The sequence below is a fragment of the Myotis daubentonii genome, chromosome 16, assembly GCF_963259705.1.
Source record: "Myotis daubentonii chromosome 16, mMyoDau2.1, whole genome shotgun sequence".
NCBI lineage: Eukaryota > Metazoa > Chordata > Mammalia > Chiroptera > Vespertilionidae > Myotis > Myotis daubentonii.
In genome coordinates, this window is record NC_081855.1 from 4,618,755 (window position 1) to 4,632,912 (window position 14,158).

Sequence of the window (14,158 nt, forward strand, 5' to 3'; positions counted from 1 at the left end):
AAAGCCCAGCGCTGCCGGGTCCTCCTTCCCGCCCAGCACGCTGTCCTCATGGGTGGGGGCAGCCGTGGCGGCGGTGTCTCTCAGAGGTCCCCTAGATGACTCGAACGTGCTGCCAAGATTGGGCCCTGCCAGGGCAGTCCTTGTCTCAGACCCGCGGCTCTGACCCCAGGGGGCAGTTGGCAATGTCGGGAGACATTCTGTTATCAGAACTGGTATTAGGGCATCGCTACTGGTAGAAGCCCAGGATGCTACAAACCACAGGAAAGTTTCCCACAGCAGACAATTCAGCAGCCACAGTGCCGAGTTGGAAAAAATGCCGCCCTAGACCCAAAGGCTTGGAAGAACCCAGAGAGGTAATTTGGGTTATGAGATGACAAGCTCTATTGTAAATGTGCGCATTTGCTGCAGCAGTTGAGTCCATTAGCTTAGAAAGAGCCAAGGCTGTGAAAGGCAGTGACAGCTGGTTTGCCCTGCCTTCCTTTTCCTCGAGATGGAGACCTCCTCACATTTGTTTTCTTTTTATTGTATAGGCTTACCCATACCTATGTCATGATCTTCATTCCAGCTCTTCCTGTAAGTTTCCAAGTGTTAAGCTGTTTTCTTCTTGCGGTCACTGAGAAAAAGCAGCTGAGATGCCCATGAGCTCAATGAATTGGATCGCATGTGACACCCACGTTCCAGAAAGCGTGGCTTTACTTATGCTCAGGAAAGACACAGACATTTGTCCCTCAGGAAATTCCAAGGCTCAGGTGGCTCCAGTGGGCACTGCCCTGCCTCCTGCAGCTGGAGGGACTCTGGGGTCATGCAGGGTGACGAAAAGAGCAGATGTTCATGAAATAAAGGTTTTCCCTGCCATAGGGGTGGGCCTAGGAGGTTATTGTGATAATCTCTTATTAGGGGCAACACCCCTAATTCAAGTGCTAGGTAGTTAAAGGGAGGAGCAGAAGTTTCTCTTGAGCCCGCAGCTACAGTTCTCTTTAGCTCAGAACAATCTGCAAGAACAATCTGCATACCACTGCGGCTCATCGCGGGGTGACTTCTTCTGGGCCCCCCAAGCTGAAGCATTCCCACTGCCCGGTGAAGCTGCAGCTCCCCAATGCCGCCGCACCGCGCATCACGCACACCGCTGTGCGGCGGCTGCCCGTCTGCAGCCCAGTGACAGCCTGTGCAGACTTGCAGCCTAGGGCTGTAGGGAACGCTTTGTCACCAGAATGTGTCCCTTCGGCATGAGGGCTATTTTCGGCCGGTTCCTTTTAAGAAACAGCAGACAAGGGGGAAGCTGACACCCAGTAGGAGCTGCCCTGTGTGAGGTGCGTTTACCGTGTAAGGACCTCTCCACGCGCAGGGTGTCTCCCAGGCTGTGCCAGGAGGAGGCGGGGCCTCATCCCCAGAAACTTATCTGGGAGCAGATGAGCACTGAAATCTGCACCACGCCTGACCCTTGTGATTGTGCGTGTCCCGGTCACTTCCCATAACCGACTCCCCACGGAAGATGCTATTTAAGGTGGTGGCTTCAGCCGTTTTGGCGCGTTCCTCTGCTCTCTGGGGTCTCCTCGTGTGTACAGCAGGTAGACATGTTATTACACTTTAGTGGTTTTTCTCCTGTCAGTCTGTCCTGTATTACAGGGGTGTCTCAGCCAAGAACCCAGGAGGGTTAGAGGGAATTCATTCCCTCCCTACAGAGCCAGGGCGATAGCACACAGGCTGGGGTGCAGTAGGCCGACCCCCCAGGTTTGAGTAACACACTCAGGGTGTTCGCGCAAGGACGAAATCGCCTAGGGATGCACCCTCCGAAGCATTCCTGCCCGCGGTTGAGCCGGGACTGGCTGCATTAGTTGGCCGGGGCTGCCGTGACAAAAAGCCACAGACCGGGAGGCTTAAACCCAGAAATCTATTTTCTCATCGTTTTGGAAGCTAAAGTCCAAGGTGGTCCAGGGCTGGTTGCCTCTGAGACCTTCTCCTTGGCCGGCAGCCGCCCTCTCGCCTCTTCCCACGGCCCTGCCCTTCCTTGTGCAGGAAACTGTTGTGTCTCTTGTCTTACAAGGACACCAGTCCACCCGGATCAGGGCCATCCTCGCGGCCTCACTTAACTTAATCACATCTGTAAAGATTATCTGCGGATTCAGTCACATCGGGGGTTAGGGTCCAGCATATGAGGGGGACACAGTTCAGCCTTAAAAGCAGTCCCCTGCTCTCATTAATCGGTATCGTGGTCTTTAATTTAGCCTGAGACCTTAAACAGTTCAGTTCGTTACTGTATCGGCAGAAAGGACGACAGGCTCGTCTATAGAAGGAGCGTCCCTAGAGTTTGCCCAGGGCTTTCTTTCCAGCCCATACCCTACTGAGGCGTCCTCACTGCGCACAGGAGGCTGTACCCCCGCCTCAGGGCCAGCTGGGTCATGCGCGTTTATAGGAGATGTGCGGAACCCTCAGCTCTGGACACCTCTGTCCCCTCCCCCTCCCCCTCCCCGGTGACACAGTTCTGTGGTCCCTGCGGGAGCAAAGGGCAGTCCAGCAGTGGCTCTCAGCTCTCTCTACATGATCAGGCCAAAATGTGAACATTCGTCTCTATTTTTCTCTCGTAGGCGACGTTTCTTTACACGTTACAAGTTAAATATCTGCTCACCCAGTAATGCGGACTTTCCTCTTCCTTTGTGGGGCTAATAGGAGTTCACAGCTTTCAGGGATGGGGCCCTGGAAGGATCAGAGATGGGGGCCGGATGGGAAGCCGCCTGCCAGCACTGCCTTAATGCCCCCAGCTCCCGCCCCGTGTTCCCGCCGTGGCTCGGCCTCTCCCCGCCGCCGGTCTCGCCCCTGTGCTCACTTGCACCCCCTCTATCTACTGTCACCTCCACCCGCAGTGCAGCTCGGGCCCCCTCACTCCTTGCTTAAACTAACCAGGGCCTCCTGATAAATACGTGACCCACGCAAATGGTTGGCCAAGGCCTTCGTCCTGGCCTCTGAGCCCAAGTCCACCGAGGCCACCGGTGACCAACACGTAGCCCGGCAGTCAGGTCTGTCAGCCGGAGCATCCACAGATCGGGGCGTGGGTTCTCACCGAAGGGGGTGCAGTTCAGTGCGACCCAAGGACGCCCGCTACGGGAGGCTCGGAGCAGAGCAGGCCGAGCGGAGAAGCCAGGGCCAGGCCGCCCGCTCTCCACCCGAGTCCTCTCGGCTGGGAAGCCGCAGAGCTGGGGTCGATGCGGACGGCTGTGTTGGAGCTCGGGGAGCTGGGCCTCTGGGTGGGACCTGGAGGCTGCTCTGTGTGAAACTGACTTCAACCCTCCAGGCCGAGTGGGATGTCTTACTTTTACCGACAGGATTTCAAACAGCAAGGCTTTTACAGATGTGGTTTCAGAGAACCAGCTTTCCCAGAGATAAGAAAGGTTTCAAAGGGGCGAGGTGACACCGCACGCGGCTCGAGCCGGTCGGCTGCTGTTTCCGACGCCTGGCAGCAGCCGTTCACTTCCTCAGTGCAATGCCATTTTACTCCAGCTGCACGTCTCAGATGTGAGATGCCAGATAAGCCTGGATGCCTCTGCTCTGTGCTTACGAGCAGAGCCAGATAGGAGGGAACGCACCCTCACTCCAGTTTCCCAATTTCCATTTCGCTTGAGAAGGTGGTGTACTTGCACCCACAGTCCAGTGTGGAAAGCAGCTTGTTCATACGATGTCATCCCTGCTGGCGCTGGCACTATTGTAGAGTTTCTCTCCTTTCCTCTCTGCGTCCCACCTCCTGCCCTGGTCTCGCCATGGCGCCGAGAGGAGGAGGAGAGGGGGTGCTGGGAGGGTGGGAAGGTCCGCGCAGCAAGGAGGCACCCACAGCACGTCGGCTCACGCGGCAGCCCGTGCCCCGCTGGGTCCAGGGGTCTCTAGCAGGTGCGGTCTCTCCTCGCTCTAGGGAATCATACTGCCCCAGATCCTAACCGGAGTTGCAGCCAACCTCGTCAACGCTCTCGTCAACTATCTGTTTCTCCACGAACTGCATCTTGGGGTGATGTGAGTCCGACCGATTCTTGGGACAGCGTGTGGCTTCTCCAAGGCTGGGGGGGAGAGACCTTGACCTGGGCGTGTCCACGTGTGGTCTCCGCCTTGGACCCTCTGGAAAACAGGGTCCGGTCAGGGGTGGGGGAGAGGAATGCTCTGGAAGGAGGGCCTGCCTCAGATATCCCAGCGCGGATGGGATGGCGCCCCCGCTGAGGGGGGCCGGGAGGGGCGGGGAGCGGCACTCCCCTCACGGGCTGTTCTTCCCAGGGGCTCAGCACTGGCCAACTTGATTTCCCAGTTCTCCCTGGCTCTGTTCCTCTTTCTCTACATCATCTGGAAGAAACTGCATCGAGCTACCTGGGGAGGTAAAGGCTGTGTTTTGTTTTGCAACGTGGCCGTGGGTTTTTGCCGCGGGTGCACTCCGGGCGGGTGCCCAGCTGTGTTGAAACTGTGCGTCCCCCCCAGGGTGGTCGCTGGAGTGCCTGCAGGACTGGGGCTCCTTCTTCCGCCTGGCCATCCCCAGCATGCTCATGCTGTGCATGGAGTGGTGGGCCTACGAGATCGGGAGCTTCCTGAGCGGTCAGTGCGGGAGGGGACGCTGGGGGGGGGGGCCTGGCCCTGGAAGCGCGGCACCAGCGGTCTCTCTCCTCAGGCATCCTCGGCATGGTGGAGCTGGGGGCCCAGTCCATCGTCTATGAACTGGCCACTATGGTCTTCATGGTGAGTGTCTGAGGCTGGCTGTGCGGAGGGGCTAGATGTGTCTCTTGACAGGGGCCCAAGACAGGCGCACGTCTGTCCACCACATTCAGTCCTAAAGCTGATCCCAGAGCCTGAGAGGTCCTTTCGGTTAGGGTCTTCCTGTGGGCTCACTGGTGGGGGGTGGGGTCTTCCTGTGGGCTCACTGGTGGTGGGGGGTCTTCCTGTGGGCTCACTGGTGGGGTGGGGTCTTCCTGTGGGCTCACTGGTGGGGTGGGGTCTTCCTGTGGGCTCACTGGTGGGGTGGGGTCTTCCTGTGGCTCACTGGTGGGGGTGGGGTCTTCCTGTGGGCTCACTGGTGGCGGTGGGGTCTTCTTGTGGGCTCACTGGTGGGGGGTGGGGTCTTCCTGTGGGCTCACTGGTGGGGGGTGGGGTCTTCCTGTGGGCTCACTGGTGGGGGGTGGGGTCTTCCTGTGGGCTCATAGGCGGGGGGGTGGAGTCTTCCTGTGGGCTCACAACTGGGGGGTGGGGTCTTCCCGTGGGCTCACTGGTGGGGGGTGGGGTCTTCTTGTGGGCTCACTGGTGGGGGGTGGGGTCATCCTGTGGGCTCACTGGTGGGGGGTGGGGTCTTCCTGTGGGCTCACAACTGGGGGGTGGGGTCTTCCTGTGGGCTCACAGGCGGGGGGGTGGGGTCTTCCTGTGGGCTCACAACTGGGGGGTGGGGTCTTCCCGTGGGCTCACTGGTGGGGGGTGGGGTCTTCCTGTGGGCTCACTGGTGGGGGGTGGGGTCTTCCTGTGGGCTCACAGGCGGGGGGTGGGGTCTTCCTTTGGGCTCACTGGTGGGGGTGGGGTCATCCTGTGGGCTCACTGGTGGGGGTGGGGTCTTCCTGTGGGCTCACTGGCGGGGGGGTGGGGTCTTCCTGTGGGCTCACTGGTGGGGGGTGGGGTCATCCTGTGGGCTCACTGGTGGGGGGTGGGGTCATCCTGTGGGCTCACTGGTGGGGGTGGGGTCTTCCTGTGGGCTCACTGGTGGGGGGGTGGGGTCTTCCTGTGGGCTCACTGGTGGGGGGTGGGGTCTTCCTGTGGGCTCACTGGTGGGGGGTGGGGTCTTCCTGTGGGCTCACTGGCGGGGGGTGGGCTCTTTCTGTGGGCTCACTGGCGGGGGGGTGGGGTCTTCCTGTGGGCTCACTGGCGGGGGGTGGGGTCTTCCTGTGGGCTCACTGGTGGGGGTGGGGTCTTCCTGTGGGCTCACTGGTGGGGGGTGGGGTCTTCCTGTGGGCTCACTGGTGGGGGTGGGTCTTCCTGTGGGCTCACTGGCGGGGGGGTGGGGTCTTCCTGTGGGCTCACTGGCGGGGGGTGGGCTCTTTCTGTGGGCTCACTGGTGGGGGGTGGGGTCTTCCTGTGGGCTCACTGGTGGGGGGTGGGGTCTTCCTGTGGGCTCACTGGCGGGGGGGTGGGGTCTTCCTGTGGGCTCACTGGTGTGGGGTGGGCTCTTTCTGTGGGCTCACTGGTGGGGGGTGGGGTCTTCCTGTGGGCTCACTGGCGGGGGGTGGGCTCTTTCTGTGGGCTCACTGGTGGGGGGTGGGGTCTTCCTGTGGGCTCACTGGTGGGGGTGGGGTCTTCCTGTGGGCTCACTGGTGTGGGGTGGGCTCTTTCTGTGGGCTCACTGGTGGGGGGTGGGGTCTTCCTGTGGGCTCACTGGTGGGGGGGGCGGTGGGGGAGAGGGGCTTCCATCCCCCAACATGGTCCATGTCTGAAATATGTCATTTGATTGCCAGACTTGCCAAATAGTTGTCACAACACGAATGCCTTGAGGGCAAGCTGTGTTCCCTTTCCCTTTCTTTTCTTTTATATATTTTATTGATTTTTTACAGAGAGGAAGGGAGAGGGATAGAGAGTTAGAAACATCCATGAGAGGGAAACATCCATCAGCTGCCTCCTGCACCCCCCCCCTACTGGGGATGTGCCCGCAACCAAGGTACATGCCCTTGACAGGAATCGAACCTGGGACTCTTCAGTCCACAGGCTGACGCTCTAGCCACTGAGCCAAACTGGTCAGGGCACCTTTCCCTTTCTTATCCTTCCTACCTCCCTTCCTCCTCCTCCCCCTCCTCCTCCTCCTCCCCCTCCTCCTCCTCCTCCCCCTCCTCCTCCTCCTCCTCCTCCTCCTCCTCCTCCTCTCCCTCCTCCTCCCCCTCCTCCTCCTCCTCCTCCTCCTCCTCTCCCTCCTCCTCCTCCTCCTCCTCCTCCTCCTCCTCCTCCTCCTCCTCCTCCTTCTTCTTCTTCTTCTTCTTCTTCTTCTTCTTCTTCTTCTTCTTCTTCTTTTCTCTCTCTCTCTCTCTCTCTCTCTCTCTCTCTCTCTCTCTCTCTCTCTCCCCTAAGCTCTAAGGGCCCTTCTTTTGCCTCTATAGCTTGTTTCCTGAGCCCGCACTGCCCAGCGGACTCACTTCTTCCACGGTTCCCTTCATCTACCCCTGTGACTTTCTAAATAAGCTTTCTCTTATAATTTGAGTTCCTTGGCTCTGAATTCTTTCCCAGCCAAACTCAAGAACTGAGGTAGCTTAGCCAAGGTAACCTCTGGTGCGTGTAGCCGTCACCAGATTTGTGCCATTGGTGATATTAACTGGCTGCGTGGTGACAGCACTGTCTGCCCGGTTTCCCGCCATCAAGTCACGCTCTTTGCATTGTGATGATAAAGAATTTGTTGGGAGACCCCTGTGTTTGCTCCCACTAGGGCTGGTCTCCCATTTCTTTTATCTACCTCGCTCTGTCCGTTTCTATAGCCCTTCCTTTAGCGATCCTGATCCTAAGGCAAAATCTTTGTTTAAATGAGTGATAAATATTTTGCCTTAATTAATACTTAATTTCTCACATGATAAATTTATAGATAACATGTGCACCGGTGGGGTCCCTGGGCCTGGCCTGCGCCCCCTTGCAATCTGGGACCCCTCGGGGAATGTCGGAGAGTTGGTTTCAGCCTGATCCCTGCAGGCCAAGCCGAGGGACCCCACCGGTGCATTAATCTGTGCACCAGGCCTCTAGTATACATATAAGATCTTTGGTTAATCTCTTCCCGTCCTCCCCTCTCCCCCTTCCCTCTGAGATTCATGTCTGTTCCATGTTTCCATGCCTGTGCGTTGAGTGTCTGCCCCCTGGTGATCAGTTTGTGTCATAGAGACCATTCGACTGTTCAACCAGTCACTATGATGCACACTGACCACCAGGGGGCAGAGGCTCAACACAGGAGCTGCTCCCAAGCGGAAGCACTGCTCAGCTGACCAAGGGAGCCTCTCCCACGGACACTCCCCCTGTGTGCCCCTCCCCCATCGGGACCAGCGACGGGCCTGACTGGGCACAAGCCCGCAGTTGCTTGTCAGTCATGGATGCACCGTATTGCCCGAGGATGGGCACGGAAACCGCAGCGGAGCGGCAGCGAGCCTACGAGCCACTTCACGCACTACTACATCCCCCGGGGGATGTTGGACTGCCGGTTTCGGCCCAATCCCTGTAGGCCACGCTGGGGGGCCCCACAGGTGCATGAATCTGTGCACCAGGCCTCTAGTATATAGATAATAATGGCTACTTTTTCCTGAATAATTGCTGTTTGAGGCACTGTTCTAAGTAGTTAGCATGCATGGACTCATTTGCTCCCGACATAACCCTGATATGCAGGTCCTCTTATGAGGTCTCTTTCACAGGTAGCTGAGGTCTGGTGAGGGCAGGGAACCTGCCAGGTCACACAGCTCGGAGGTGCCTGGGCTGGGATCTGCACCCGGCAGTCTGGCTTCAGGATCCCTGTTCCTAACCACAGCCCACATCTCTTTCCTCTGTCTCCTTTGGCACCACCTCTGCTACTGGCTTGGGCTGGGTCTTCCCGTTTTCGTAAGTTCTTTTGATCCAACATTTGCAAGGGGAGGGGTCACCCTTTTAGGATTCCGTTTTCTAAACGTGCCCCCTGAGGATCTTTCAGAACAGACCTGTTTGGGCTCCTGGCACCCATCCTTCCACACCCAAGGGCGAAAGTGACAGTGCAGCCCTCCCAGCACCCAGGCTGGACTCTGTGCAGAAAAGCCAGGCTTGTGGCAAGGATCACAGCCCAGGGTCCCAGGTCCCATGTTAGCTGGGCGGCTCCCAGCGAGACACAAACTACCCTTCTTATAGCTTTAGGACCAAGTTCTACCAAGGAGGCGTGAAGCTCGGTTTGCCTAGTCCAGCCGTGGGCAAACTACGGCCCGCGGGCCGGATCCGGCCCGTTTGAAATGAATAAAACTAAAAAAAAAAAAAAAAAAGACCGTACCCTTTTATGTAATGATGTTTACTTTGAATTTATATTAGTTCACACAAACACTCCATCCATGCTTTTGTTCCGGCCCTCTGGTCCAGTTAAAAAACCCATTGTGGCCCTGGAGTCAAAAAGTTTGCCCACCCCTGGCCTAGTCCCTCTTCCCTGGAAGGTGCAGAGCAGGCTCCGGAGCCGGGGGGCAGGGCTGGTCCCTGCGCTGACCGCTCCCTTCTCCTTGCAGATACCCACGGGCTTCAGCGTGGCCGCCAGCGTCCGGATTGGGAACGCGCTGGGCGCCGGAGACATCGCGCGGGCCCGGAGGTGCTCCGTGGTCTCCGTGCTGGTCACAGGTGCTCAGCTTTCCGGCCCGCGGCTCCCCCAGCCGTCTGCGCGGACCGCCGCGCCCGGCCCACGGGCCTCCTTTCTCACGGGCTGTTTCTCTCTCGTTTTTCCTCCAGAGCTCTTTGCGGTAGCCTTTTGTGTCCTGCTGTTAAGCTGTAAGGACCTTGTGGGGTACATTTTCACGACAGACCGGTGAGTGCGTGAGTGCCGAGAGGGGAAACCTGTGGTAGAGACAGGGCTGGGCAGGTGCTGCCACGCTGAGCCCTGGGGCCTTGAGTCTTGGCAGGCTCCTGCGTCATTTGCAACATCAGAAGCTCATTGGTGTTCCCTGGGGACTGGCGGGTGGGGACCAGTGTCCTGGCATTGGTGGTGGCACACGCTCTGGCGCTCAGGACACTCGTGTGTTTTCAAGGAGGAAACTCCTTTTTGGTCCCATTGATTGCATTTTCGGTTAATTATTTTGTTCCCATGACAAAAATCGCCGTGATAGCTCAGCGTGTGCCGGAGCGCCTGGTGCGTAGTGTTCACACAAGACCCCTGTCAGCGGGGCGGAAGTTAAAGTCGCACCAGTGGGCTGTCTGTCAAGGCGGCGCCATCTGATTGATCACCGAGGCAGAAGTCTTACCCGAGGGGTGCCCTCCACGGCGCGGCTGCTGTGTGGCTGGCGCTGTCGCTTTCAGCCCGAGGCCAGCCGGGCATTTCTCTGTGGCTAGACTGTGGGGCTACCTCTTCTCTGGGACTTTTCATCAGCAGTTACACAAGCAAGCCGACTCCCATCATGGAGGCAAAGAGCAGGCGGAGGGACAGGACTAACCTTCGCGCCGGTCCTCCAGGTACTGGTCAGCTCGGTCTCCGCCATTCCTGTGGGCAGCTGAGCTGTCTAGCTGTCGCTCCCTTCAGACCGAGCGGGAAGGCAACGCAGACACCCATTCTCTCCGGGGATCAGAGTCCTTCATCAGATGTGCTCGCCGCACTGAGGCTTCGGCGGGAAAGTGGGCGTTCGGTTCGGAGTCCGTCCCCTTCCGGAAACCATGCAGAGCAGGACAAGAACAGGAAGCAAGAGGCTCACAGCCGATGCCTTGATGAGATGAGGAGACGCCACTGAAAACGTGCAGACAGCTGTAGGCTGGCCGGGTCGCTGGAACTGGCGGAGGCGCGCACAGGTCCCAGCGATGACACTCACCCTGGCCTGACGGGGAGGGTCGGAGAGCGCCTCACAAAGCCGGGGACACAGCGGTCATGTTCACGCACAGGCCTGCGTGTGCATGACTTGCGCGAGTAAATGTGAAAATCCTGGAGGAAAAGATAATTTTCTAGGAAAATAATTTATCAGAACTTGCCCTAGACAACATAGAAGGTCTACAAAGATGGATTTCCTTAGAAGAAACTCTTTAAAATTTCAACATCACCAATCCAGAGGGTTCCAGAGGAGGATTTATAAAACCTCTAAAACCTAGAGGGCGGCGAGGTCTCTGAGCGGTTCCAGGAAGCAGGAGAGGGACAGTCCACATCCTGCCGATGAAGCGAATGGACGTCGGCACCAGCTCTGACCAAGGCAGCACCGCAAGAAAGAGGCACGGCCATCGTCACTGACTAACATGAACTTTAAAATCCAAAGCAAAATGTTGGTGGACAGAATTCAGCAGCACATCAAAAATAGCACATTTTGATGGAATGTAAAACGGCATGGAATGTGTTAGGTGGGAAATGAGAGTGCAGCGCATCATATAGCGAATGCTGCAATATGAAACAGTAGAGTCTAGAAGGGGGAAGTAGGAATACATATTTGTATTTCCTATTTTTCATAAACACTGAGCTAATACAGACAGTGGCGGAATTGTTACCGGTTGCGGGATGGAAGGGTTAGGAGGGGGGTGGGTGGGGTTAGGATGGGGGTGAGGGGGGTTAGGAGGGAGTGGGGGGTTAGAAGGGTGGGTGGTGGGGTTAGGAGGGGGACAGGAGTGGATGAGAGACTCTTCGGTTTCCTTTTCATTTTGTTTGATTTCTCTTAGCCACTTGCACATCACCTACTCAAAAAATACAATCCATTCTGGATACAATAAGTGTTTCTATCGTTGACTGGGGCGGCAGTCGTCCTGTTCCGGGCTGGGTGTCTTTCTTATTCATTCATTCAACAGCTGTGTGTTGCCAGCCAGTGTCCTGGGCAGTGCGCGCTGCTGGAAGGCGGTGCAGGCCGCCTGCCCGGCCAGGGCCTTGGTCTCGTTACCGCGGTCTCCGCTGCGGGGTTCGGCCGCGGGGCCACAAGGAGCCGTGGACCGTCTACGCCTGCACCTTGCCAGCCGGTCCCCGGGGAGAACCTGGCTCCCGTGCGCTCCCTCCGCGGACGGAGCCCGTGGGTGTCCGGGCCCGTGGGTCGGGGTTTCTGCTAAAAGCGCGACACGCGGCTCGGAGCCGGGGCTGCGGGCTCAGCAGCACAGCCCGCCCCCCCCCCGCCCCCCCCGCACCCGCCCGACCTGTGCCTCTCCTCAGGGACATCCTGGCGCTGGTGGCGCAGGTGGTGCCGCTGTACGCCCTGTCCCACCTCTTCGAGGGCCTCGCGGTGAGTACGCGGCGGGGGCTCCTCCCGGGCGGCAGGGGCTCCCCTGGCGGGGCCTGCGCCCCTGACCGCGTGTCCATCCGCAGTGCACGGGCGGCGGCGTCCTGCGCGGCAGCGGGAACCAGAAGGTGGGCGCCATCCTCAACGCGGTGGGCTACTACGTGATCGGCCTCCCCATCGGCATCTCCCTGATGTTCGCCACCAGGCTGGGCGTGATCGGTGAGCCTGCGTGTGTGTGTGTGTGTGTGTGTGTGTGTGTGTGTGTGTGTGTGTGTGTGTGTGTGTGTGTCGGTGAGCTTCCCGCTGCGGGGAGGAGACGCGGGGGGGGGGGGGATGTCCGTGAACTAGGGGGCGGGGGTAGACGCGATGGTGGGGAGATGCGGGTGGGGGAGATGCAGGTGGGGGAGATGCAGGTGGGGGAGATGCAGGTGGTGGGGAGATGCAGGTGGGGGAGATGCAGGTGGGGGAGATGCAGGTGGTGGGGAGATGCAGGTGGTGGGGAGATGCAGGTGGTGGGGGAGATGCAGGTGGTGGGGGAGATGCAGGTGGTGGGGAGATGCAGGTGGAGGAGATGCAGGTGGGGAGATGCAGGTGGGGAGATGCTGGTGGTGGGAGATGCTGGTGGTGGGGAGATGCTGGTGGTGGGGAGATGCAGGTGGGGGAGATGCAGGTGGGGGAGATGCAGGTGGTGGGGGAGATGCAGGTGGTGGGGGGAGTGAGCAGGTGGTGGGGAGATGCAAGTGGGGGAGATGCAAGTGGGGGAGATGCAGGTGGTGGGGAGATGCAGGTGGGGGAGATGCAGATGGTGGGGGCAATGCAGGTGGTGGGGAGATGCAGGTGGGGGGGTGATGCAGGTGGTGGTGGAGATGCAGGTGGGGGGTGATGCAGGTGGGGGAGGCTGGCGGAGCCAGTCACTCAGAGTCCAGCCGGAGGCTGTGAGGCCTCTGGAACGTCCCTGCCGCCCCTGCGGTCTGGGAGGCCAGGGCGGGTGGACGGCACCAGGGCCAGCTCCAAGCCCGGGCCCTCCTGCCCGGGGGCGGCTTCCAGCCCCCGCCTCGCCTCTCCCCCCTCCCACCCCAGGGCTCCCTCCTCCCGGGGTGAGGACCGGCTGCAGTGCCTTCCCGATGTCCCCGGGGCTCAGCTGCGCTTTGGGGAGCCCGGCATGCAAGCCCTGAGCCGGGGCCCACTGACGCCTCCTGAACTGGCCACCCTGGAGGCGGGGAGGCCACGGGACAGCTGGGTGCGGTTCCTACAGAACTTGGGGGAACCTCTGTGGTGCCATTTCTGTCCGGAGCAGCGCCCCCTGCGCATTGGCGGGGCGGGCGGGGGGGGAATTCCCGAGGGCGAAGCCCAGAGAATGACCCCAGAACTGTGCTCTCTAGGTCCCGCCCCCCCTGCCCCCCCCCCCCCCCGCCTCCTGCAGCCTCACCGCCCGCTGGCGCGGCCTTTCCCACCATGTCTATCTCCCCACAAGGCCGTGGGTGACCGTGTGACAGCAGGAAGGAGGCGGGGGGGGGGGGGGGCCCATCCCTTACCTCATCGGGAGGAAAGAGGTTAACCTACAGGACATGAAGTTACCAGAGCGAATTTTTTAAACAGCAGGGAGAGAAATGACTGCGCAGCTTTGGTTTCTAAAATAACAGTTTGGAGCACATGGGCGATTAATAAATGACGCCGTTAACATCTGAGCGCGTTACCCTTGGGCTCAGGCGCCGGCTGTCCGCGCCCATCAGTGCGGCGGGCTCGGAGGAGACGGAAGCCTGACGCCCAGAGTGAACTTGGAGTCCAAAGTGCCCCGGCGGACTGGACATTTTTCTCAAGTTCAATAATATTTTAGTGAAAAATACTTGAGATGTACAAAGAATGGAGTTGCCAATGCAAAGTTCACCGGGCTTGCATTGTGGTGCAGAGAATTATTTAGCCGAGTTCCTGGCGTTACTTACATTTCAGTTTTGACAATGGCAGAGCTAAGGGGGATATTAGCGGAATCCACTGAGAAATATAGATACATCTATGTCCCAAGTGCTGTACTGGGCCCCAAGTCATTTAACAAACAAACCTACTATGTGCAAAGCACAGGCAGTAAAAGAATCACTTAAAGGAAATGCTGGGGCCCAAACTTCCAGGTATACACTAAGTCCTGGGGATGTGATGCGTGCATGGTGGCTGTCGCTATGAATAGTGTCGTATACTTGAAGGTTGGTAAGAGAGTAGCTCTCAAACGTTACCATCATAAGAAAACACTAGCTGCATGGTGGCGGGTGTTACCGGACTCACTGTGGCCGCCGTGTCAC

The 14,158-nt window shown here is 58.9% G+C and overlaps 1 protein-coding gene across 2 annotated transcripts in view; it reads left to right on the forward strand.

The window, feature by feature from the left end:
* The window catches only part of SLC47A1 (solute carrier family 47 member 1), a 48,478-nt gene that overhangs the window by 21,983 nt on the left and 12,337 nt on the right, over window positions 1-14,158 (forward strand). For both annotated transcript variants that reach the window (XM_059668444.1, XM_059668446.1), the window contains exons 5-14: window positions 531-573; window positions 2,586-2,628; window positions 3,900-3,999; window positions 4,255-4,352; window positions 4,453-4,566; window positions 4,640-4,707; window positions 9,207-9,315; window positions 9,424-9,499; window positions 11,798-11,867; window positions 11,951-12,083. In XM_059668444.1, coding sequence (XP_059524427.1) covers window positions 531-573; window positions 2,586-2,628; window positions 3,900-3,999; window positions 4,255-4,352; window positions 4,453-4,566; window positions 4,640-4,707; window positions 9,207-9,315; window positions 9,424-9,499; window positions 11,798-11,867; window positions 11,951-12,083 — 854 coding nt within the window. The remainder of the gene's footprint in view (window positions 1-530; window positions 574-2,585; window positions 2,629-3,899; window positions 4,000-4,254; window positions 4,353-4,452; window positions 4,567-4,639; window positions 4,708-9,206; window positions 9,316-9,423; window positions 9,500-11,797; window positions 11,868-11,950; window positions 12,084-14,158) is intronic.